The sequence below is a fragment of the Eimeria tenella genome, genomic scaffold (genome assembly GCF_000499545.2).
Source record: "Eimeria tenella Houghton genomic scaffold, Eth_scaff2, whole genome shotgun sequence".
Taxonomy (NCBI): Eukaryota; Apicomplexa; class Conoidasida; order Eucoccidiorida; family Eimeriidae; genus Eimeria; species Eimeria tenella.
In genome coordinates, this window is record NW_013541843.1 from 319,820 (window position 1) to 343,395 (window position 23,576).

The window sequence follows — 23,576 nt, forward strand, 5'->3', positions numbered from 1 at the left end:
CCGAGTCCCGTTATAGCAATGCCTTGCAAAGCTATTCTCTGTTGTGCTAGAAAATACAGAGTGGCTAGCTTGCTATTTTTACTAACAGACCGACCTGGAGCCAAATGTGAGTCAACAAGGGTGGCGGACAACGCTTTTCGTGCTATTTTCCATCGATGGCTTTGAGTTTTTCTGTTCGCTCCCTCTGCTGCTAAGAATGTGTGGTTCAGAAGAAAGAAAAAGCAGTCAATGGAAAGGCCCTGGAAGGGAGAGTTCACCGTGAGGGCGCCAAGGTTGTACCAAGCCCTGGTGGGGCCGGCAAGGGAGGACTCGTACTTTTGCGAACCTTTTGGTGCTAGTGAGCGTACGCAATATCTTACATACAGTTCCCTCGTAGAGCAGCTGCGCTGGAGGTTGTTTGCCCTAGCTTCGGCAGCACCAGATATGCAAAACTGTATGCTAACAATTAGCCATGTTCTACTTTTCTGGATGCAAGCAGCCTAGTCATCTTACTATATGGATACTGCTTATTCTAAGGTACAGTGTGTGCCTTGCAGCCCCTGGATGTGCACTCACATGAAGGACTTGGCGCCTTAACGCGCCTGCTCGCATCAACAGGACAATATGCTTTTTGCCGTAGCAGAGTGCTGGGATAGTTCACTGCATCTTATTCTTTAATGACTCCTTTGGTTTCCAGTAAATTCTATTGCAATTACTGTTAATCTCGAGTCTATTTTGCCATGTTTGTCGTTCTTAGTACTCATGTTACTCATAGACATGGTCACATACAGAGTGTAGGACTGACCATCTGCGGAATAGTGGCAAGTAGCCTGCAACTAGTCCGTAACAGTCATACCTACCCTGAGAGAAATACAATCAGCAGAGGTGAGGGCGCCAGCTTTCTGCAATGCTACTATCAGAGTTCGACACCACCCATACGTATCTTGTACAACAAACTTCGGGATCTAAAGGGAAGCAGTTCTGAGGGCTATCCTTCATGCTATGGCCTGAGCAGGAGCATCTGACAACAAGCACTCCATTCAGACGCCAAGCATTTCTCCACACCACATTGAAAAAATATAAGGCCATCGTAGATTTTTGTATACGTTCAAATGCAAAGCATTCCTCCACACCATATTGAGAAATATTGGGGGATCATGGACTTCTGTAAGTGTAGCAACAGAGCTACTCTAAATACTAACGGTCGTCCGCTGCTGCCCTTAGAGGTTGGATGTCATTATCATTCCAGTCTTGCAGGTAAATACATGAGTGTAAACGTTAATATTTGTATTTTCTAAGTTCCACTAGATAAATACTGTTCCTGCCACAGAGCATCTCCAGTCAACAGTACTACAACGTGGGGTTCCCTAGTCCCCTCGGGTGCGAATCGTGCTGCTCAAGATGTGTCTGACAATATGCAAGCCAAATCATAGTCTATCCCTTTGCGGAATTATCGAACTAGAAATGTGAACGAACGGAAAGAATCAGCAATATGGGCAACGGAAACTACATTTGTTGGGCTGTTGAGGGGCTGTGGGGCTGCATGAAGAAGGCTGTGCCGAGAGTAGCTACTGAGGGGAGTGCAGGAAATCAGTAGTTTTGGAAAAGAAGGGGGAGTGCTCACTACAGCAAATGGGCGCTTGAAGGGTATTTCATTTTGTTCGGTTTGTTCTGCCACGCCTGGGCTCTCGCCTTCACCCAACATACCTGCAGCCAAGATGACGGTGGGCATCAAGCCGAGCCTGATTCCGAAGAAGAATCGCCGTATGATATACGAGTACCTCTTCAAGGGTGAGTATTAATGTTATTTCTCTGATTTTCTTTTTGTGTCTTCTCTCCTATTCTCGTGCTTTCTTGGGCCACCTCAGGGGAACGGGGGAACCTCGAGCCCGTGGGGTCTTTCGCCGGAGTCTTTTCACAGCCTGGCGACGACCTTTGACGTGCAAGCTCCACGTTTGCTTGACTTTCCTCTGGATCTATATTGGTGTGGAGATATCGTGGTGGTCCAAAGTGCAGGGACTGATTGAGCATGCTCTCGGTCTCTGGATTGGCGTCTTTGTTTGCGGTTTCCGTCGCTTTCATCTTCGGTTGGCGCGATGCTTGTCCTGTGGCTTTACCTGCCGACTGTCGAAGAGACCGTGGCATGGTGCTTCTACAAAGCTTCCGCTGAACTTCATTCATGGGGATGATACTGCATACATCCGTTCATTATTTTAGTACGTAGCGAGAGGCACTGGGAAGGTGAGCATCACTGCAGTTAATGACCGTTCGTACTTAGTGTGTCATAATATATTTGTTTCAGAGGGCGTTCTGGTGGTCCAGAAGAATCCCAAATTGGAGAAGCATCCCGAGATCGCGGTGCCAAATTTGCACGTGATGATGGTGATGAAGAGCCTCAAGTCAAAGGATTTTTGCGAGGAGATGTTTAACTGGCACCACAACTACTACACCCTAAAGAATGAGGGCATGGAGTACCTGCGTGACTACCTACGCCTCCCCCCGACAGTCTTCCCCGCCACCCTCACAAAGAAAACCCCAGCACGTGCACAGCGCGCTGGCCCAGAAGCTGATGCAGGAGCTGAGGTGGAAAATTGGAGGGTGGTGAGTGAGGCGACCCTGTGTTTCAGTTCCTCAAGGACAGTTACACGCAGTCATTTGAAACACCGAAAGCTATCCGATGGAAGACTTTGTTGTGTCAAAATGACAACCTTGGAATCGCGTTCCGGGAAACTTTTCTTGGTGTGCGCAGGGAATGAACCGAGGACGCCGCTCAATGGGCGAGCGCACAGGAGAGGCTCGCGTTGGTGGCGACAGGGCAGAGAGGGCTCCCCGCTACGCGTAAACCAAATTGTTCAGCCATCCCCCCTAGAGGGTTTCGGTTCGTTTTGTTGGTTTCTTTGCAACCAAAAAAAACAGGGTTTTGGCTCCCTTGCCAAGTGGATTCTCTGCGTATAACGAAATTCTCGGCCACATTTCGTAGCGAATATTGGCTTCAACTAGTGATTTAGATATTGAATAAGAACATTCAGAAGGCAGTAACGCAGTTTACAAGCTGAGGCTTTTGGACAAACTGTGCCGAGCGACTCAGCCGCATTGTAACGAATGTTGGTCGGATGTAGGAACAAAAAGTATGTATTCGTATGTTTGCATGAATGGCGACTAAGTAGTTGACCGCAACCGGTGGACGAAAGTTTTCTTGACTAAGTTTTAGCCGTACTGCTGATCAAATTGTTGAAGCCTCAAAATTGTGACAACCGACTTGAGGAGACAAAATCAAACGAAATTTCAGAGACTTCCTGGAACCGTTCAGGAGGCTACAATCAACAACAGCTCGGCCTTCCGTCAGTTAGCAAGACGAGGATGAACACAGTAGAAGCAGTAGTCCAGTGGAAGCAGGTGAAAGTGAGGTTTATACGGTTTATCGGCGCATTTCGATAATTACACTCTGTCATTGCGACCAGGACTACGCCTTGAAGCCAAGAGGTAAGAGGCACATCCATTGTAACTCGAAGTGAGAAGCAAGGACACAGCAGCGACTTCTTCAAATCTTGCAAGCACCGTGGGGGCGAGGCCCAGACAGGCATCCACGGCAATCTGGCTAATTTATAGTCATCTGCTTCGTTATCGGGTTCACGTTTCAAAACTAATTCATGTTTTGTTCAATTTGGATCTCCACTGTTTAGCGTCGTTTCGACTGAGGCGTGGAGTTCGTCCCTAGTAGTGTCGCGTGAGAGACTGTTGGGTACGAGTATGGCTCCCTTGGGAAATCTGCTGGCGGGGTTGGTCGGCATTGGTTCCTGGGGCATGTCCTCGGCTTCACTGGACTGGTAGATTTCCGCGAATTGACGAGTGGGGCGTGAACGGTTGACCAATCTTGGGCGCGCTTCTATGTTCATGTTCGCACCAGCGGACGCAGCTACTGATGACGCAGGCGTAGAAGGAGGAGCGGAGACTTCAACTTCCCCCTGAGAGACGGTAATTTCCCGTTCCGCTTCCGTATTTGGAAGAGGAATAATAGTCAGGTCTTCACCAACGCGACGACCAGCCGGACGATTGGCGCGCCAATTTGCGCGTTTTCCTTGGTGGTTCAGCTGCTGCCTATCTTGTGGCAAATGGAGGAACCTAAAAACAAGGCAAGCGAGGTAAAAAATGCTGTGCAGCATTGGTTCGTGCTGCAGCAGGTGTCATGCCGCCTACAAGTTTTGCCGTGACAGAAGTGAGCGAGACACACCTGCAGTACTCTCCATTCAGACACTTTCCGCGTTTAGCAAATCTGCATACAGTTGTCTTAAATTCGTCTGGCTGGGGCTGTAACTCCTCTTTCGAATGAGCATAAGGGCAACGCGAGTCGTTGCAGTTCAGGCCAAAGAAGACGAAGCGGCACCACTTGGTGCACCTCAGGTCTGGGACTGGCCGCAGTTCTTCCTGTAGCACGAACGTTATCAACAAGAACAGCTGTAAAACTATGGGAAGCAGACCTGGGGGTCAGCAAAAGCATTCATTTTAGGACATGCTAAGTGGCTTCACGGCAGAAGTGAGGCGGGAGGACACTGGAAGTTGTCTTACGACAGAGTGAGCAAAGGTGCAGTCTCTTCTCTTGCAGTATCCTTTGGAGAGGTAGCGGCTGCAGAGCTTGGTGTTGACAAGCCGGTTCATGTTGGCGTTGGTACTGGCATTGCTTGCTGATGCAGTAATAGGGGCTTCTCTGTACATTCCCGAGGAAAAGTACGCAGGAGGCTGGTAATAGATAGGAGGGTAATTGACGAGACTTGGGATAAAGACCGGCAGCCTCCTATCTTGTTGCCCAGCAACGGTTGCGATCGTTGGGTAGTTCATTTTCCTACAAGAGGAGTCAACGCAAGAGGTGACAAAGACTAGGGAAGACAACGATTGAAATAAGCTATTCTAGCAGTTCAGGCAAGATAAAAAGATATCACAAGGGTATGATGAGCGCGAAACGCAGTGTAAAATGTGAACTCACGGTGACCGTGAACAGTTGCGATGAATGCCGCGAGCATTTAGGGGTCCCAGATTCAAAATACTTGATGTGCTCTACTGAAGCAAAAGATTATAGTAAAAAGTTCAAAAGTCAACAAAATGCGAGTATAATTCGAAGCGGCGGTTGAGTTTCGCTAGCTTATGAAGGCAGGCGAGCCTCATAGCTGGCGGTTGAGCGCGGAGCGACGCGGAACCAGAACCGACCGCAAGACACTGACCGTTGCCTGCAATCACTGAAACGGCAACATGCTGACCCACACCTGTAGTATTAGTTATTAATTGCACAAAACTCATCAATGAATGCTCGAGGGCAAATTAATACGTACAGTTTTAGAGGAATCTCCCCGGGGGCTGCAGATTCGCTGAAAAACGCGGGGGTCACCCACACACCTGGCGCCGACCAAGCAACGATGCCTTGTTTCTAACCAGCGAAAATACAAGCGTGCCGCCCTAAACTCTATATATTTATCCATTTTAAGTTGCTTAAACACTCAAACTGAATACACATCAAAGGGTAAAAGTCCGCAGGATGGATCCCCGCAGGTCATTTAGTGTTCGTCGAGACCAATAGGGTAGATGGTAGCACCGTGTGGCTCAAGTCTCAGAAGTCCTGAGAAACAACTACAGCTAGCTTCTTGGCGAAATAAATGCCTGCGCAGCCTTTCTAGAGCCGCATTTAAAGCCCAAAAAGGTGCCATATACCCGCTTGGGCCTAGACCGTAGACTAATCCCCAGAACTAATCACCCAAATCGTAAGCAAGACTGGGGTCAGCAGAGATGCCCTCCTGCATGAGATCACTGCAGAAAAATCCGGCTGCGTTCATATGCGTCAATGGCTTCCTCCGTGTTCATAATAACATCCGATTTGTTGGCCTGGTCAAGTACCAGCAGGGGCTTGTGGCTGAAGGCAGCTTCTGCCTCCACTGCAGATACTGTATGTCCCATCCCGTATAGTCTGTAAGCATATGTGCAGAGCCCATCAACGCCCACAGGACCCCTGGCGTGTGTTTTCCCGGTAGCAATACCCACCTCTGCATTAAACCCGAAGCGGAAACCATCCGCAAATCTCGTGCTGCAGTTGCAAAACACATCAGCGCTGGCCACCCCGCGCATAAACTTTTCCACATTGGGGGGACAATAAGAGATGATCACATCTGTGTGGTGGGAGCCGTTGGTGTTGATGCAGTTGAGTGCCTCGTTGAGGTCCTCTAGGACCTTCACTGACAAAATCGGTGCTAACCACTCCGTGCAGAAATCCTGAGGGACCGCTGCTTTTGTCGCACTTTGAGGCAGCAGCCTTGCCGCTGCTTCGTCTGCTCGGAACTGAACACCCTCAGCAGCGAGAGCTTGCCCAAGGGCTGGGAGAAGCACTTCCGCTGCGTCTTTGTGTACCAGCAGGACCTCGAGGGCATTGCAGGCAGCTGCGTACTGCAGCTTGCTATCTCTAATTACGTCCAGAGCCTTCTGCAGCCGCTGTGGTGTACATACAGCGTCAGCGTCGATGTACGCATGGCATATGCCGTCAGCATGGCCCATCACAGGGATGGCCGTGTGGCTTTTCACAAAGCGCACCAAATTGGTGCCGCCCCTGGGAATGACTAAGTCTATACAGCCATCCAGCTGCAGAAGCTGCTGTACATCCTCACGCGACTCCACCAGCTGTACTAGCGAGCACAGACTCCCCTCCTCCTCCTCAGGTCCCCCAGAAACAACAGCCTCATCGACACTGAATTTCGAATGGATGCCGAACACGAATGCATCGTGCAAGGCCTTGTTCGTCCGCGCCGCCTCCTTCCCGCCCTTCAAAAGACATACCTAAAGGCACAGACACCGAAAAGTACGAAGCAGCAACAGTTTAATGCCATGCTGGATGGCCAGAGCTGGACTTGCTCCGCCCGCTGCTGCCTCGATCTGAAGAAATGCACGTACATTGCCAGACTTGAGTCCCAAGGACGCAATTTGAACAAACGCCTCCGGGCGCCCTTCAAATATAATCAGCAACGCCCCCAGTGGAACAGTGACGCGGTAAAGATTGAGCCCTTGTAGCAGCAGACAGGTGCGCAAGTGAGTGTAGGAATATGTAACCGTATCGACATGTACTGATATATCAGCTACAGTGAGTCCGCAATAAATATCAGGAGAAGTGGCAACTGTGAAGATAACCGCGACGGGGAGAACAACAGCTAAAAAGAGAATAGCCTAGTAAGAACAGTAGCATGACACCAACAGCTACAGGAAAAGCAGCCTGGGCGCAGGCAGCAGCAACAAGTTGTCCACCTGGAGTGAGCTCAGTAGCTAGAGTGCACTTTCCAAGAGGGTTGGGAGCAGCCCTGAGTGCGTCGATGGCAGTAGCCAGCGACTCCAACTTCCGTGCATCCAAGACGAGCCGCTTAAGGAGGGCTGGGGCGACAGCGCCGCTGTTCGTGGCTTCCTGCACTTGAAAACCCCGAATCGGTGCACAGATGCATTTGTTTGAGTATGAAAAGGAACATCACATGAACTGTGCTACTATTGAGGCGCGAGCAGTAGCTGCACTTGGCTGGGTGCGAGGGTTGAACACGCACCTCCACGTCTGCTCTGTTGGCTTGGAGAATTTTCGCCTTATGCAACAAAAGACCTTCTTTAAAAGCGCCTAAAACTTTGTCCCTGGTCTTTGGCGACAAGCGGCTGGCCAAGACCTTCGCCTCCTGTATCCGTTTCTCCAGAGCCACCAAGCTGCTGTCGGCGGTCATAATGGAATAGTCTGCTTCAAAAATAAAGCTAAATTGAAAAACTATGCAACTTTAAGCGGGCTTTAATAGAGCGTCTGCCAACGATTCTTGGCCTTAAGCGGGAATTTGCGACCTGCAAAAGCCCACACCGGGAACAACTGGGCTTGTCAGCCAGGCAAGAGAAGGCAGCCGTAGGCTTCAGCTTTCGCAGAACAGCTTCGACCTGTACGCTACTTCTGTTTTTCACTTTTAAATAACAACGAAACGGAAACTTCGACATGAGACAGTTCCGCAACTCGTTGGAAGAACACGCAGCAAATCTGCCCTGCGACTACTGTCTTTGCTGCCACTGTGACAATGTGGTTGGACTAGTTATGATAGTTGTAATAAGTTAATATAACTCCGTCTAAAGACCAGTATGCTCGGCGTGAATCGTATTCCATATGTTTACTCAGAGGTTAATACAATTATCATGAGCCTCCAGAAGGTCGCTGGGCAATGCACCAGGCCATTAGGAAGCTCACCAATAAGAAAGCCTTCAAATTAAGCTGTCTGGAGGAGCTGACCCCTCTCTGTACTTGATGCAACACCTAAGCTCACTCTTCTGTATACACGTCATCTTTACCACGTGTGCCTGTCTTCTACACTCCCATGGGACTCCAGGAAACTACAAGGCAGTACCCTAGGCAGAACAAAGACGACAAATTTTGCGCAATCTGGACAGCCCAGCTGAGAGGCTCTCCGTCAGCAGAGGCACTGACCGGCGAATGTAAGTTGCTGCAACTCAAGAGCCTGCTTACAGACATTCTGCCTACACTCCACGGCAGGTCCCTCAAGTGAGGATGAAATGAATCGGCAGCATGAGCTATTTCAGACTGCTTCTAATGCAACACAACTAAATGACATTGGCGCACGCGGATGTATATGCGTCTTATGCTTCAGCATGATGATTCTCGTCAAAAAATGGCACAAAAGAGCCCCATTTTGGCGTAGCCGTAAGTACAACATCTGTTTGTAACACATGCATGGATGCATGCATGCTTCTGCCTCTGACGTATCAACTTTGCTGCTGAAGTCCTAATTTGCCAATGGCTGCCGCATATGACGTTGCTTCATCTGCGTGCAACACATGCAAATCTCTTGCTGCACCAGCACTGACTGAACTTCGTTATCTGTCTCTAGACAGACACTTTCAATAAAGTCTGATTACGATGTCGCCTCAAGCACCGCATTGAAGCCACTTCTGGTCTTCTGCTTCTGCTGTAGCTGCTAATGAATATGCGAGAACAGATTTGCTGCACTTTGCTACTTGTGCTACCGCTACTGCAGCTGCGGCATCAGGCACTGGGAAATTTTGGGACGTGGTGCTGCTGCAGCAAAAGCTGCATTGCCTCTACCGCCTGCGCCAACAGGTGTTGCTGCCTCTTGGCGTGAAGTTGGCGGAGCAGCAGCGGCAGACCCTCGGCAGTTTCGAGGAATTGTCGGACGCCGGGAACGGCTTCGCTGCACCTGAGTGTATAAAAACCTCAAACTCTGCACTCCCATTATTGTAAATGTGCTCTTGTTAGTTCTTATCCATGCCTAAATTGTATGCGCTAGCTGTCTGCGTGGCTTCCCGTCTGCCTATTTGCTTTCGTCTGCATTTATTGCACGATTGTAAAGCTCTCGCTACCTGTACAAAACTGCTAAACTGTGAGTGCCAACCGCCTAGGAAGTGAATCCTTAATCTGTCTGCAGAGCCTCGGCATTTAACACATGGCGGTGACCCCTGTACGATGTGTCCTAAACGAACCTGTGGTCCCGTACACAGTCAGAAGGAAAGTTGTACGTTCTTATTTTCTCGCTGCGGTCTTTGCTCCCCATCTGCGCCCCAGCGGCAGCGTGCAGCTCCTGTTGGTGCTGCTGCTGCATGCGTTGCTGCAGCATGTGTCGCAGCAGCAACAGAGCCCTTTTGCGGTTGTCTGCCTGCGCAACGACGATAAAAAAGGGATTCTCCTGGAGGCTCTCAAAAAGCAGCACCAGCAGGCCGCAGCAGCAACACAGAAAAGATGCTTGTCCGAAGTGCAGCCTATATCGCAGCACCTCAAACAACACCACCAACAGCAGCAGCAATCACAACAGTAGTTGCTTACTTGGCTGGAAGTTTCCTGCATGCACACAGAAAGGCCCGTTGGTATGTGTGTGGCCCGGACTGCCGTTTCGCTCTTGTTAACGCTCTGGCCCCCAGGCCCGCTGGCTCTCATGTTTTCAATGCGAATGTTGCAAGAACTCATGTCCACTGCAGCAGCAGCAGCAGCATATAGGACGCTTATGTACGCACAATACACGCTGGAGGTACAGAGCAACGAAACACAGAACTAATATGCATGCAACCAGAGCAAGTGCATGAGTTAAGGCTCGTCATCTTCAAGCCACAGCCCCGCTGTGTAGCCTTGAGCGGCAACACCAACATCACAGCAGCGAATGCAGTAGCATTGCTGCTAACCTTCCGCCTCAGAGACGCAGGGCAGCACTGTTACAGCAGCAGTGGAAGTCTGCAGCCGCTTCTTGGCGTCAGTTGATGGCACCCGCTGTACTCGGTGCACCCCCGCCTCTAGGGGGAGCAACTCTGAAACCCCACAACCTGCAAAAGCAACAGCGGCAGCAGCAACAAAAAAGCGTGAGTAGGAGCTTAGCAGCGGAATGCCATGGGTCGCAGCAAACAATGTACCTGCTGCTGCGCCTCTTCCCCGTGCTCTGCCTCAGCTGCAGCAACCGCAGCAACTCTGCGGCGACTGCAGCAGCCGCGACAGATTAACAGCAGTACAAGGTCAACCACTCTGTGAGCAGCACAGTCATTCTGATCATGGAGGCCAGTTGCAGCCGTCGCAGCAGCAGCACTAGCATACCTGTTACCACTGCTCGTGCTCTTCTCAACCCTCCCCCTTCAGCACTTTTGTGCTTCTCGAGGGACTCAAAAGACCATCCTTTTGCTGCAGCTAGCGCCTCGTACATCCCGAACAGTTCTCCAGCAAACTGTGCCGCCTCTTCGCCTCCCACTCCGGCCAACACCTGCAACAGCAGCAGCAGCAGCCACAAAGAGGCAACAGAAGTAGCGGCCAGGGGTGTGAAGAGTCCTATTAAATCAGTGAGACAGACACAAAGGTGCTTCCAGCGCCTTACAAAATGATAGAAACAACAGCAGCAGCTGTGACAGCAGCAAGCGCAACAGCAGTAGCAAATGCACCAAGAACAAGTCCAAGAGCAACAAGAAATGCACAGTGGGAGCAGCAGTGGCAGCTGAAGCAGCAAGATGTGTCCCACCTCAAGCACAACTTCCTCCTCATCTCCTGCCTGTCCCCCAGGTCTTCTCTTGGCTGGCTGCTGCCCATTCTTTGCTGCGGCGGCAATACTGTCTGCGTGTTGCAGCAGCAGCTCAGCCAAGTCTGCAGCAAGCGCATCTTCTTCGTGCTGCAGCTCCACCAAGTCAGTATCTGTAGACTCCTCACAGTTGCGCGCACTGTTGCTGCTGTGTCCTTGCTGCTGTTCGATAAGCAGTGAGCGCAGTGTCTTGATGTCATCCCTTGTAGAAAGAAAACGAGAAAGCAGCGGAGGCATGGATAGGGGGAGCAGGGCTTCAAGCCCAGATGACTGTTTCTGTTGCTGCTGCTGTTGTCCAATTTGCTCCTGCTGTTGCCGCTGCAGAAGCAGGGCAACACGTTCCATAACGAGCCTCTGTGGCTCCTCCAGAGTCAACTTGTAGCATTTTCCTTCAAAAGCTGTTGCTCTAGTGCAAAAAAAACAATTAAGGTCTGCTGGTTCAGTAGGTGTTGCTGCTGCTACGTCCCACCAGCGGCTTGCAGGACTGCGCAACGCAGTTAACTTCCGTGGCAGCGGACGCCAAGAAAAGCATTTTGGCGAAACCCAGCTACAGCAGCTGTTAGTGCTGCCGGAGCGCAGGTACAAGTGCTCGCGGGCGCTTGTTAAGTTGCTGTGGTTGTTGCTGCAGCTGCGATCTCCAATTGCTGTAGCTCCCGCCCTTTGTTGACAACGGCCGCCGGTGGGCTGCCCGTAGTGCAGCAGTCTTCCCCAGAATTTTTCTGAGCAGCCTTTCATACTGTGTACCTGGCTGTACGTACGCCTCACAGGAAGGTGAAGATGGTGATAGGAATAGCGGAGCATTGGCTCGAGTGGGGGGCCCCGGCGGCCCCCGCCTCTCTACCAAGCTTCCGTCGAGGCATGAATTACACACATGTATTCTCTTTTTATAATACTTACTGTCAAAGACTAAATATAAGAGCCGGAGACTAAAACCTGACGGGGCTGCAGCCCCAGCAGCTGCTACGAAGGCTCCTGCTTAAGCAGCGGCACACAGAAGCAACTCCCAAGTTTGCACTCAGGGGTTAAATCAGTGTTCGAACATTCCAGTTCAGAAGACGTCAAAGGAGGCCGATCGCCCAAGCAGCGAAGCTGCATGCGTGGCCTCGGAGTCCCCTGGGCCTCACGTCTTAGCAGCAGCAGCAGGAGCAGGCGCTTCGCACGCAACGACCTCAGCATTAGAATGCTGCTCTACGTAGCTGTCGACAGCAGTGGCGAGAAAAAGAGCGACTAGGAGCCCCCTAGGGGGGGTGGCCCCCAGCCCGTTTCTTTGTCTGTTAGTGTAGACGTAGCCACAGCGGCAGCCGTAGTAACAGCAGCAGCATCATATTGTGGCGTGCTCAAGAAAATGGCCAGTATCTTCGGTTTCCCCCCCTCAATCATGGGGGCCCCTGCAGCTGCTGCTCCAGGTATCAACCCCGCCAGCAACAAACCCAAAACTGCCACTGTGAACCCCTTTGGGGCGCCGCCCTTCCACTCCGCAGCACAACAGCAGCAGCAGCAGCAGCCACATCAACAGGCAAAGCAAGGGCAGCAGCAACAACAAAGACTGTCCCTTCAGAGCGCTGTTCTTGGGGAGTTGGCTGGGAATTACGTCAATAAGTACATTTTTCCAAAGCAGAATCTGCAGCAGCAGCAGCAGCAGCACCAAGACGAGATTGTGTGTTGTTGCCTTACTGGGGCAGCCACTGGCGGAGTAGCGGCGCTCCAATTTTTCCGAGTGCTGCAGCAGAGCAGTAGCAGCACGCGTGGGCACAGCAGGTCGACAGTGCGAATTGGATGCTACTTGCTGCAGCAGCAACAGCAGGAGCTGTGTGAGGCTGGTACTTTCGAGGTGCATGTGCCGGGACATGACGTTGAGGAAGAGGGGCTTTTCAAATTTATTTGCTGCAGCAGCAGCGGCAAAGCAATCGCCCTCTGCTGCTCCCGTGCCTGCTGCGTTTCTGCTGTTCCGCTGCTCCAGCAGAAACAGCAAGCCACAGCCAAAAGCAGGAGCAACGGCACGGGCGATTGCTGCGAGACTATCGGGCAACTGCTCTTGGCGAATAACAGCATGGAACCGGGACAGCCGAAGCAGCAGCAGCAGCAGCAGCGCAGCTTTCTGCAGGTGTCCTTCCACCCATTCTCTAACTCGGCAGTTGCGGTACTGACCCACGAGTCGCTAGCTTCAGAAGCAGCAGCAGCAGCTTCTGCTGCAGCAGCAGACTGCAGCGACGTGCATGCGGTGCTACGGCTGTTTGAAATTTGCCGCAGTACGGAAAAACCCGAGCAGGAAATTTTGCTTCCTGCAGCAGGCGCACCAGCAGTGGCTGCTGCAGCTTTTCCTGCAGCTCCTGCTGCTGCTCATCCAGGACATTTAGCTTCTGCCTTTCAGTTCGGAGCTGCAGCAGAGCGAATACACTTGTGGACAGCTCTTTCTGTCTTCATATCTTATCCTCCTGGCAGCAGCAGCAGCAGCAGCAGGAGCTGTGTTTGTCTTTCTCCCTTCCTCCCAGCGCACAGTCAACTGCCGCCTGCTCTCGCACTGCAACTGCATGATGCTGCGCTGCAGCAGCAGCTGCAGCAGCAGCAACATACCAGGACCAACAGCTGCAGCAGCGGAGAAGCGGATGACAAAGAGCAGGACGACTGCCCCACAGGGACGCTGCTGCAGCAGGAGGTCTCACTATGGCTAAAAGACTGGGCCAGCGGAAGCAGCACCGCTAAAGGCAGAAACAGCAAAAGCGGCAACAGCAACATGCAGGCAGAGCCACAGCTGCTGCTGCTGCCTCTTCCTCAGGGGAGCCCTCCGGCTCAGCCGCAGCAGATGGCGGAGGTGCTAATAGGCACTTACCCATTGCTGTTGATGCTGCGCTGCAGCAGCAGCAACAACAACTTAGAACTTGAGTGCCTTGCCAGTTCAGACACTGTGCAGCCGCGTTTGCAGAGAAGAGCTCCGCTGGTACAACAAAAGCAGCAGCAGCAGCAGCGACAGACACAACAGCAACTGCCGAAGCTCCTCTCATTCGTCCCTCTCGCGACTGCAAAGGGACCAGTTGCCAGCAGCAGCACCCCTCTGCAGCTGCGGCCACTCCCTGCCGTGGCAAGTAGTAACAGCAACAGTTGTGCTGCGCTTTGCTGCAGCAGTGGCGCCTTCCGCATAAGTGTGACGGGGATCTTTGCGGCTGTGCAGCAACGACTGCAGCAGCAACAGCAGCGGCAGCCGCAGCAGAAGGAAGATGCCATCTCTCTTTGTGTGAAGGCTTTAACGACTAACACTCGCAGGCCCTTGAAATTCCTGCCTCCTTTTTCCTGGTTCGTTTCGGCCCCCAACGTCTTAGTAGCACTTGCCTCAGGTACAACAGCGGCAACAGCAGCTGCAGAACCAGCTTCAACGTCAACCGAAGCAGCAGCGGCAAGAGCACCAGATGCTGCGTCGCTGCTGGTGCTGGACCTGGAAGCTGCTTCGGGCCTTGAGCCTCTTCCAGGTTGCAGAAACAGCATACCAGCTAGCGAACAGCAGCAACAGCAGCAGCAGCAAAAGCAGCAGCAGCTGCAGCAGCACAAGTGTCACATGAGCGAGCAGGCATCGGCTGCGCTCAACTCAGCGTACCAGCAGCAAAGACAGGGGTTGCTGGAGCTCCGACAGCGGCGTGCAGCAGCAGCAAAAGCAGCAGCGGAAGCTGCTGCAGCTGAGACAGCAGACCCCACCAGTAGTAACCGAAAGGCGAGGCGAGCAGCAGCAGCAGCTGCTGCAGAGGTTGCTGTTGCTGCTGTGAAGTGGATAGACACTGCAGAGTCGACTTTTCTCAAGGAGGAGCGGCAGCAAATGGTCCTGCTGCAACGAACAGTCCCGAAGATGCTGCGGTGCAGAGCAGCAATGCTGCAGCAGCAGCTGCTGTTGCAGGCTGACGAAGCAGAACGCATGCAGCAGCAACAAAAAAAGCAGCAGCAGAAGCTTTCCGATCTCGAGCGACAGTCGGTAAGTTTTGCAGGCTCACGCGCTCTTGTTCTGCTTTGCATCATTTCTCTTGGGCGGCAGTCGCTCAACGGCAGCCGCTGATGCTGATTCTTGCCGCTGCTGTTGCAGGAAGAATTGAAGCGGCGCTGCAGCTCAGTTGCTGCATTGCTTGCTGCTGCTGCTGCCTCTCTTCGTCGGCGACAGCTCGCGGTGTCTCTCCCGCAGCACGCATTGCTGCTGCAGCTGCTACCGTCGCAGCTGCTGTCACTTGTTAGTCCTGCCCTGCTGCACCACGAAAGACCTACAGGTGCTGCCTCTCAACTGCCAGGCAAGGCCCTGCTCATTTCGGATTCACTGTTGCTCGCTGCAGTTTATTGCTGCACACCATTTTCTGCTGCTGTTCATTGCTGCTGCCAGTTGTTGCTGTTGCTGGTGCTGAATTCTGCTGCTGTTGCTGTGGTTTGGTGCTGCTGAATCGAATGTAGCTTGACACAGAAAGCGGTATTGTTGCAGCTGTGGTAGTTTTTGAGGATAACCTTGCTGCTGACATTATCTGGTGCTGCTGGTGTTGCCTTTCGCTGCTGCAGATGTCTCTCCACTGGTGCGGCTTACAGCAGCAGTCACAGCGCAGATGCTGGCCATTCAGCAGCGGGAGCAGAAGCTGCAGCAGGAGATTTTCTGTTTCGATTCTTTGCAGGGGACGCCTAGTAACCAGTAGAGGGATGAAATTCAACTGCATTAGTGACAGCAGGAGTTGCATCAGATCCTAGGAGGTAGGATGATCACTTATTTGCAGCTAGCTGCCACTGACAATTTATTGCTGCTGCTCTTAGGGCAGGCAACAAGGTGCAGTAACACCTCAGCGAACATCTTGGATTCATTGACTTACGTTTTGTCGCGGTATGCGAATAAGCATGATAGATTTGGACTTCCAGGGCCTGGATTTTATGGCTCGGAGTTTATACATAGCGGCTTAGTAAGAGGGCACTAGGTGCCGCACGAGTCTCGTATCGCACTTACATTTTTTGACGTCAGAATAAATTGCACTGAGAACGAAATATTAAGAATGAAGAGCGCGTTCCAAATGACTGTTCATATACAGCAGGCACGCACGGTACGTCGTGCAAAACACAGCGATACAGGCGCACACACTTTTAAGTGTTTGAAGTTTATTTGCGAATGTCGAGAATTCTGGGCATTGCGTACGCATGCGTGGATGTTTTTGCGAGTGCATGCAGATGCCTTGGCAATTTTTACTTACAATTAGCTCTTCGCGCGCGACCACCAATGGTGCAGTGCATTGACTGTGTTGGCTGGGGCTGTGGTGGATGTGTCGTGGCTTGCCGATGCTAGCTGGCTAAGGCTAGCTGGCTAAGGCTAGCTGTGGTGACCTTTTTCATGGATGCTGGCTTTGTTATTGCATGGTTTATCTGCTTTTGCTGAGAAACGATGTGGGATCTTCGCGTGTGCCCCAACGTAAACTGAGCGCACAAATGCGAAGGTCCCTCAGAGCAGAGTTGCTCCATAAAGACTGCAGCAGCAAATACGGCAGCAGTGGTAGAAGGAGCAACAGCACGCTGTCTTTTTAGAAACAGAAACATCACCAAACTGCATTGTAGAGGAGTCTGTAGCAGCAGCAGCAACAAGCCGCGTCTTCGGAGGCAGAAGTAGCAGCAAACTGCGGCATTTGAGGGAGCAGCAGCTAAACTCCAGCAACTCCCGTTGCTCTAGGGAGGCAAAATAGTTGGCGGTGAAGCCGCACCACAGGCTGTCCCAAATCAAGGCAACTAGCGCTGCTGCCACTGCCAATGCTGGTGCTGGCGTTGCTGCTGCTGCGGCCAGTGCAGCAGCGGCAGCAGCGACCACAAACTAGAGGCAACGAAAGACAACGAATCCTGTGCTACGGCTCCGACGCGAAATCCAGTCCCAATATTTTGGCGGCTTCCAAACTGTATCTGCAGATACACTCACTCAGTCAACTTCAGCGAAAGGACAGCTGCAGCAAGGGGATAGAACGGGGAACGAATGCACAGCAGCAACAGTGCAGCAGAAAAACAAGGGAGCCGCATTTTTGAATGTGTCTAAAGTACGGACCTCTTGAGACGAACTAAATGGGGAGCGTTTGCTGCCGCTGCTGCCGTTGCTGCTGCCGCTACATCTCCTGTGCTTGACGCTGGTGATGCTACTTCCCCTGTGATTGATGTGGATGATGCTGATAATGCTGCTCTTCGACAAGGGGCTCGTCGTGCAGCAGAATTGTCGGAGCCGAAAATGCTGCTCTTTACGGTCTCTTTGCTTTTGCCGCGCATACTGCTGCTGCTGTTGCTGCTGCTGCTGCTTCTGCTACGGCCGCCGTTGCTCGTGACAGATGATTCCATAAAGGAGCGTACCAAAGTGCTGTATTTTGTATGCAGTGTAGTGCCACTATAAGGTGCTGCTGCAGCTTCAGCGGTTTCGGCTGCTGCTGCTCTTGCCGCTTCAGCTTCGGCCAACCACTGGCAACGCCAGGACGCGAAACTTTGAGCAAGGAGGAGCCGTTGCTGTCTTTCCGTCACCCTTCTAAGACAAGATCCAAAAAGAAAACAGCCCGCCCGACGTGTCTGCTGCTGCTGCTGCTGCAGCTGTTTCAAGCAACAACAAACGAACCTTTCGAGGTTGAGGTAGCCCACGGGATTCTGCTGTGGGGACGGGACGCTACTGCGGCGCCAAGACTCCACAGCTGTTATCCCTGTTGCTCCTGGTGCTGCTGCTGCTGCGGGTGCAGTTGCTGCTGTGGTTGCGGTTGCTGCTGCCGCCTGCAGCCCCTCCATCTCCGCTAACTGCAGGGTGGGAGAGCGGCGGCAGTGTATGTGGACCTTGGAAGGTGCCAAGCGGATAAGGGGAGCACAGAGACGGCTTTTGCTGCCGTTTCAAATCCTGTTTTAGTGCTGTTCTGCCTTGAAATCGTTCATGTGCTGCTGTTGTAGCTTCGGTCGCTGCCGTTAACCCCAGATTGGCAGAGCTGCGCCTCCCGCTTCTGTTGCAGCTGATGCTGTTGCTGCGGCAGATGGTCCAGATGCCTTTACTGCAATAGTTCGTGCTGCTGCAGCAAGTGTGTACGGCAAGCGGAATAGCGCTGTCTGGGCGGCTTGAGGCACTGGCAGACTCGGAGCTTGATTTGCGCGTGAGCAGTCCAAATGATCAAGCAAAGGCAAAAGTTGGCTTGAAACAACAGCAAGGCTCAGCTGTACGTGCAACCCAGTGGCTCACTGCAGGTGCATACTAGACGTGGCCGCTGGTCCCGTCGCTGTGCAGCACAGCACGGCGCCAATGTTTGAACGCCTGTATCGGACTAATTTTTCGGTTCCATCATCCAGACCCCAATTATAAATGCTTACATGTCCCCTTCTCTGCTTTTTATAAACACTTCTGAACCACTGGAGCCTAACTACTGGTCTTGCCTCCCCGCAGCTGCGGATCTCGGTGCTGCTGGGTCTCGGGGCCTTGCTGATCCCCCCTTTTGGCTGCCTGCTCTCATCCCATCTGTCCAACTATAGTTGTTGATTTATGCCCTTTATTTTTGTAAAGACTTAATACGCGTGTAATTGTTTCCTTGATTCGAGCGCCTCGTTGTCCGCTCGCTGCCTGACCACCAATACAGCTCTAGTGAGGCTGGGCCGCAGGGGTGACCGTTGAGATATTGAAATTTATGAAAAAAGACAGTTACAAATAAAGCTTATTTCCCCATTCAAAATGAAAAATAAATCAATTACTGATACGTCGCAGATATACACGCCGAGCAAAGTACGACTACCGCCGCAACTGCCACGCGCAGCAAGACCAGCAGAAACCGCACGTGGTGCCTCCGAAAATGCGCAGAACAAGTCCAGAACACGTTTACATTTCTCCCTCTGGCTGTCTCTGCTGTATCTGCTTGTTTTGATAGCGCTGCCTCTGCTGCCAAATTTGCCGCTCTGGCAGCGACCATACGGACCTCCCCTCCGCTCCACCAGCTGCAGGAGCGTCAGTAACTATTGGAAATGGCCCAAGCTGCTAGTCCATGTGCAAACTAGATGCGGTGCTACGGCTAAAGTGCAGCAAACTGCGTTGCTGCTGCAGCGCTTCGTCCTCACAGCGCGCTAACGGGCAACAACGCCAGCCGCAGCCGCAACACGTGCCGCTACACTAGTCAATCCAACGGAATTTCAAAGGCGCATGATCGGGGCTGCTGTCTTTCCCTCTGCTGCTGTCGTTGTTGCTGATGCTCCTGAAGGAGGGCGCGGTGTATTTCCATCTCGCTGCCTGCCAGTATAGCTGCGGTGCTAACTTCACTGGCACTCTCAAGTGCGCTGCTGCTGCTGCTGTTGTCGAATACAGCTGCCGCTGTCGCTGTTGCTGTCGCTGCAGCACCAGAAAAGTGCCGCCTGGAGGTCGACTGCGTGGGAGTTGCTGCTGCTGCCGTTGCTGCGGCTGCCGTTGCTGCAGCAGAGACAGCTGACAACACCTGCTGCTCTGCTGCCAGCACGAGGGAGCTGCTGAGTGTCGGAAGCCCCTCCGCTGTGCTGCTAGTAACTGCAGAAACGTTCGTCTGCTGCGGCAGCACTGGTGAGTTGCTGCTGCTGTTGCTGCTGTCCCTGCTGCCCGACACCCTAAACTGCTTCAGCATTCCGTCCAGCATTGCAGACGTCAGTTTCTCCCCTGCAGCGGCAGCTGCTGCTGCATCTTGCTGCAGCTGCTGACCAATCTGCTGCTGCAGCGGCTGCTCGTCAGACGTGCCCATAGTAAAGTGGTTGATCAATTCCTCAGCAGACACACGCTGCTGCTGCAGTTGCTGGTGTTGCCGCTGCAGCAGCTGCTGCTGCTCCTGACGCTTCTGGCCCAGGGCACTTGTGCGACTGTCTGAAGAGCTAGAAGATAAAGACGCTCTTGGAGAAAGAGCCCCTTCAAATTCGATGTCGCAAGCCGCAGCTTCTGCTGCAGCTGCTGCAGCCTCTGCTGCGGATGCCACCGCAGCAGCAGCTGCTTCTGCTGCTGGAGATGCAGTTGCTGCTGAGGCTGCTCGGCCTGGTGTATAACCATGCTCAGGTGTATAGGCACGCTCAGGTGTCTCGATAACTAAGATGCTTGATTGCGTAGGAAAGACGGAACTACCACCCGCTGCTGCTGCCGCTGCTGTTACTGTTGCTGCTGCGGCAACATGTGGATGCTGACCAGCTGTAAATGAATGCGCGTGCCTCGGCTCGCTGAAGGGAAGCACCGAATAGCTGCTGCTGCTGCTGCTGCTGCTGCTACTGCTGCTACTGCTGCTGCTGCTGCTGCTTGCGTCTGTGGGTGGGGCAAGCTGGTTTGCAGCCGTTAGGCCAGAGGGCGTGGAACTGCTGCTGCTGCTACTGCTGCTGCTGCTGCTGTCATCTGCAGGCCCTTCTTGAAGCAATGCCTCTTCAAACTGTTGCTGCAATAGCAGCTGGTGCTGCTGCATCTTTTCTGCTTGCTGCTGTTGTTGATGCAATTGCTGGTGCTTCTGCTGCTGCTTTTGCAGCTGGGTGTGCACACCATCATGACTGTTTCTCTGTTGCTGTTGCCGGTGCTGCAGTTGCTGCTGCAGCGCGATGAGCTGCTGCTGTTGTTCAAGTTGTTGCTGCCTCCGTTGCAGCTGCAGCTGTTGCTGTTGCTGTTGCTGTTGTTTCAGCAGCTGCTTCTCCAGAAATACCTGTTGCTTCATCTGCTGCCGCAACAGCAGCCCCTGTGTCCTCGTAAGGGACTGCAGCAGATTGTTGCTGCTGCTGTCCGGTACGGCAGCAACCGGGATCTGCTGGTGTCTCATGCTGGCGTTGGCGTGGTAGGATCCGAGGGTACGCAAGTGTCTTCTGTTGCTCGCTGCAGCTGCTGATGACCTTGCAGCAGCAGCTGCGGCAGCAGCAGCGGCAGGGAACGGGACAGGGTTACTGTCGGGTCTCAGTGACGACAGAAATACCTGCTCTGATGCCTCCCGATCAGCAAAGAAGCCAGACACGGCCCTTTTTGCTGCTGCTGTGGTCCCTTGTTGCAGGTTGCGCTGCCGCAGCAGCCGCTGCTGCTGCTGTTGCGACACGGGGCCTTGCTGCTTCAGTTGCTGCAGGCGACGCCTCACCAAAGCTTCTGCCTCTGCATCATTCAGTGGAGCACGCTGTTGGGACTGCTGCTGCACTTGCTGCCGTTTTTGTTGTTGCTGCTGCAGCTGCTGTGTTTGTTGGTGCTGCTGCGGTTGCAGCTGTGAATGCTGTTGCGGCGTTTCTGAGAGCTGCTGCTCTTGTTGACGAATTTGTTGCTCCAGCTTCTCCCTTTGCTGCTCCAGCTGCCGCCGCTGCTGCTGCAGAGCTTCAATCTGGAGCATTCGCTCTGCTTCCTCTGTGTCAGTCTGCTGCTCCTGCAGCTCCTGAAGGCAGCTCTCTTGCGGCTGCTGCAGCTGCTGTTGCCCCTGCTGCAGGGAAATGCGCCGCAAGGTGGCCCCTATCTCTTGATGCTGCTGTGGGTCCTCCTGTTTCTGCTGCTGTTCTTGCGGCTCGTCACCATCTCCCCACCATGGTGGATAATTGCTGCTGCTGCTGCTGCACGCCAATACAACGCAGCAGCAGCACCCTGCGGGCAATCGCCAAGCTAAACTAAAGAAACAGGCGCACCATCAATACAAGCAACAAAACCCTTGCACTCATATCAACAGCAGCAGCCTACGCTGCAGTCCCGTCATCTCCTCTGCGCCACAGACTGCTGGCTTTTGCGCCACTGCTCCTGCTGCGGCTCGCAGCAGCGGCGGCTGCTGCTGCCTCACTGCGACCCCTGCTGCCTTGCAGCAATTGAAGAGGAGCCAGCTTGTGGGCTGGGGTCAGTGATATGTCCGTGTTTGCTGCGACAGGAGCAGGCGCATCAGCAGTAGCAGTAACAGTAGCAGCAATGACAAAAATGCACACATTGAGCTGCAAAACGGGATCCGGAATACATCTCATGGAAAAGTTAAATGAGGACAAGGGACGTGCTAAACAGAAAAGGGAGAGCTCGTAACAGCAGCACACGAATGCCAGCAGAAGCAACCAACTGCAGCAGCAAAAAGCAGCACGGCAAAAACGGGCTGCATCTTACCATTGACGATGCCAATGAGATCTTCCAAAGAAAGCGAATGAAGTGCCAAGCCAGAATTACGCAGAGAAACAACACCTAAAACAAATGTCCTGACGCAGCAGCAGCAGGAACGGGAGAAACGGCAGCATGTGAAGCAACAAACGCAGCACCAGCATTGCCAAAGCAAGCGCAGCAGCAGTAGCAATCCCAGCAGGAGCGCGAACAGAGTTCCTAGGCAGCGTAGAAGTAAGCGAAGGTGGCAAACATTCGACGGGATTCAGAGAAACAGCAGCTGCAGCGGCAGCAAACACAGCAGCAGACTCAGCAACAAGTACCACTTGACTACGGCCGGCCACTGCTGCTCCGCAAAAGCTGCCAAATACCTGCAAAAACAAAGAAACAATAAGAAAACCGAAAGTAGAAAGAGAAGCAAGGACATATAGCGGCAAAGAGCTGACAAACAAGCAGCAAAGAAGCAAACAAAGGCAGATACAGGCAGCCGCCCAAGCAACAGAAAGAAAACGAAGACGGGAGGCCAGGGGGGAGATGACACAAATGGACACCCAAGTGACTGGAGACGTTGACAAAGAAACAAACGAAGGCAGACACACGAAGGAAACCGAAACAGCAAGCCGGCCTGCTTCACCGCTTGATCATAGAGTGCGTCAGCCACTCGCTGATGAAGACAGTGCCCTTGAAGGGCCGCAGCAGCGCTGACTCCGTCCCTCTGAACGCTACATTTTTGGCGGCAGACATTTTCGAGCCGTTGCTGCGGAGGCCCCCGTGGTTATGGCAGTTGCTGTGGTTGCTGCACCTCTCTGCAAGTGCTGCTCTGACTGCTGTTCGGGTTGCTGCTTAGCTGCTGCTGCTGCTTCTGTCGCAGCTGCTCCGGCAAGATTGAAGCTACAGCCTTCTGCACAGCAGCGCCTGCGCCGTCAGGTGCGAAACCAGCGCTGTTCAACACTGAACAGGCACCTAAGTGCCTTGTCTCGCAGCTCCAGCAGCAACACCAGTTGCTGCTGGTGCTGTTGCTGCCGTGCCGAGGCACGATTAACCGTATTAACGCCACTTATACAGCGCATCGGCTGCTGCTGTCGCCGCAGAGCAGCAGCCAGGTAACTTTGCCACTCCAGCACAACCTGCTCTGGCTGCTGCTGGGAAAGCTGCTGCTGCTGCTGCAGCGTGTAAAGCGTTCCAACCTTTCAAAAAATCAATGGAGCTAGAATGACAATAAATTTAGCAGCACTTTAGGGTTATTGCTGCTGCTGCTGCTGTTGGAGAGAGCCGCCGACTCAACCAAGGTGGACTGGAGCAGCAGCAGTACCAGTATGGCAGCCAACTCCAGCCCCAACAGAGCCTACTGAATTTACAATGATTCAATAAATTTTCCCGTCAGTATGCATTGTTAAATGTGCTGCTGCATTGCAATAGTACAAAACAGCAGCGGCAACTGCAGCAGTATCAGAACCTGGGGCCGATTGATTTGGCTGCCGTGTCGATGGGGAACTTCTATAGTC

At 52.9% G+C, this 23,576-nt stretch overlaps 7 protein-coding genes across 7 annotated transcripts; 2 read left to right on the forward strand and 5 right to left on the reverse strand.

The window, feature by feature from the left end:
• Positions 1–1,697: 1,697 nt before the first annotated feature.
• ETH_00028995 (ribosomal protein S10, putative) lies at positions 1,698–2,821 on the forward strand (the record flags this gene model as incomplete). The annotated part of the gene is made up of 3 exons (XM_013374241.1): positions 1,698–1,770; positions 2,282–2,580; positions 2,729–2,821. 3 exons carry the CDS (start codon positions 1,698–1,700, stop codon positions 2,819–2,821), a joined length of 465 nt encoding a protein of 154 aa, XP_013229695.1.
• Positions 2,822–3,638: 817 nt separating this feature from the next.
• Positions 3,639–4,815, reverse strand: ETH_00029000 (uncharacterized protein; the record flags this gene model as incomplete). Its single annotated transcript, XM_013374242.1, has 3 exons — positions 3,639–4,101; positions 4,211–4,404; positions 4,546–4,815. The coding sequence occupies 3 exons, from the start codon at positions 4,813–4,815 to the stop codon at positions 3,639–3,641; spliced, it is 927 nt and encodes a 308-aa protein (XP_013229696.1).
• Positions 4,816–5,772: 957 nt separating this feature from the next.
• Positions 5,773–7,709, reverse strand: ETH_00029005 (gamma-glutamyl phosphate reductase, putative; the record flags this gene model as incomplete). Its single annotated transcript, XM_013374243.1, has 4 exons — positions 5,773–6,792; positions 6,907–7,016; positions 7,255–7,408; positions 7,542–7,709. The coding sequence occupies 4 exons, from the start codon at positions 7,707–7,709 to the stop codon at positions 5,773–5,775; spliced, it is 1,452 nt and encodes a 483-aa protein (XP_013229697.1).
• A 1,316-nt stretch (positions 7,710–9,025) lies between these two features.
• On the reverse strand, positions 9,026–11,783 carry ETH_00029010 (peptide chain release factor 1, putative; the record flags this gene model as incomplete). The annotated part of the gene is made up of 6 exons (XM_013374244.1): positions 9,026–9,197; positions 9,481–9,653; positions 9,821–9,966; positions 10,174–10,311; positions 10,577–10,739; positions 10,992–11,783. 6 exons carry the CDS (start codon positions 11,781–11,783, stop codon positions 9,026–9,028), a joined length of 1,584 nt encoding a protein of 527 aa, XP_013229698.1.
• Positions 11,784–12,393: 610 nt separating this feature from the next.
• On the forward strand, positions 12,394–15,703 carry ETH_00029015 (armadillo/beta-catenin-like repeat-containing protein, putative; the record flags this gene model as incomplete). Its single annotated transcript, XM_013374245.1, has 3 exons — positions 12,394–15,006; positions 15,115–15,292; positions 15,573–15,703. The coding sequence occupies 3 exons, from the start codon at positions 12,394–12,396 to the stop codon at positions 15,701–15,703; spliced, it is 2,922 nt and encodes a 973-aa protein (XP_013229699.1).
• Positions 15,704–16,885: 1,182 nt separating this feature from the next.
• ETH_00029020 (uncharacterized protein) lies at positions 16,886–17,795 on the reverse strand (the record flags this gene model as incomplete). The annotated part of the gene is made up of 2 exons (XM_013374246.1): positions 16,886–16,940; positions 17,080–17,795. 2 exons carry the CDS (start codon positions 17,793–17,795, stop codon positions 16,886–16,888), a joined length of 771 nt encoding a protein of 256 aa, XP_013229700.1.
• A 1,358-nt stretch (positions 17,796–19,153) lies between these two features.
• On the reverse strand, positions 19,154–22,815 carry ETH_00029025 (uncharacterized protein; the record flags this gene model as incomplete). Its single annotated transcript, XM_013374247.1, has 5 exons — positions 19,154–21,551; positions 21,676–21,847; positions 22,081–22,169; positions 22,395–22,442; positions 22,706–22,815. 5 exons carry the CDS (start codon positions 22,813–22,815, stop codon positions 19,154–19,156), a joined length of 2,817 nt encoding a protein of 938 aa, XP_013229701.1.
• Between the last annotated feature and the right edge of the window lie 761 nt (positions 22,816–23,576).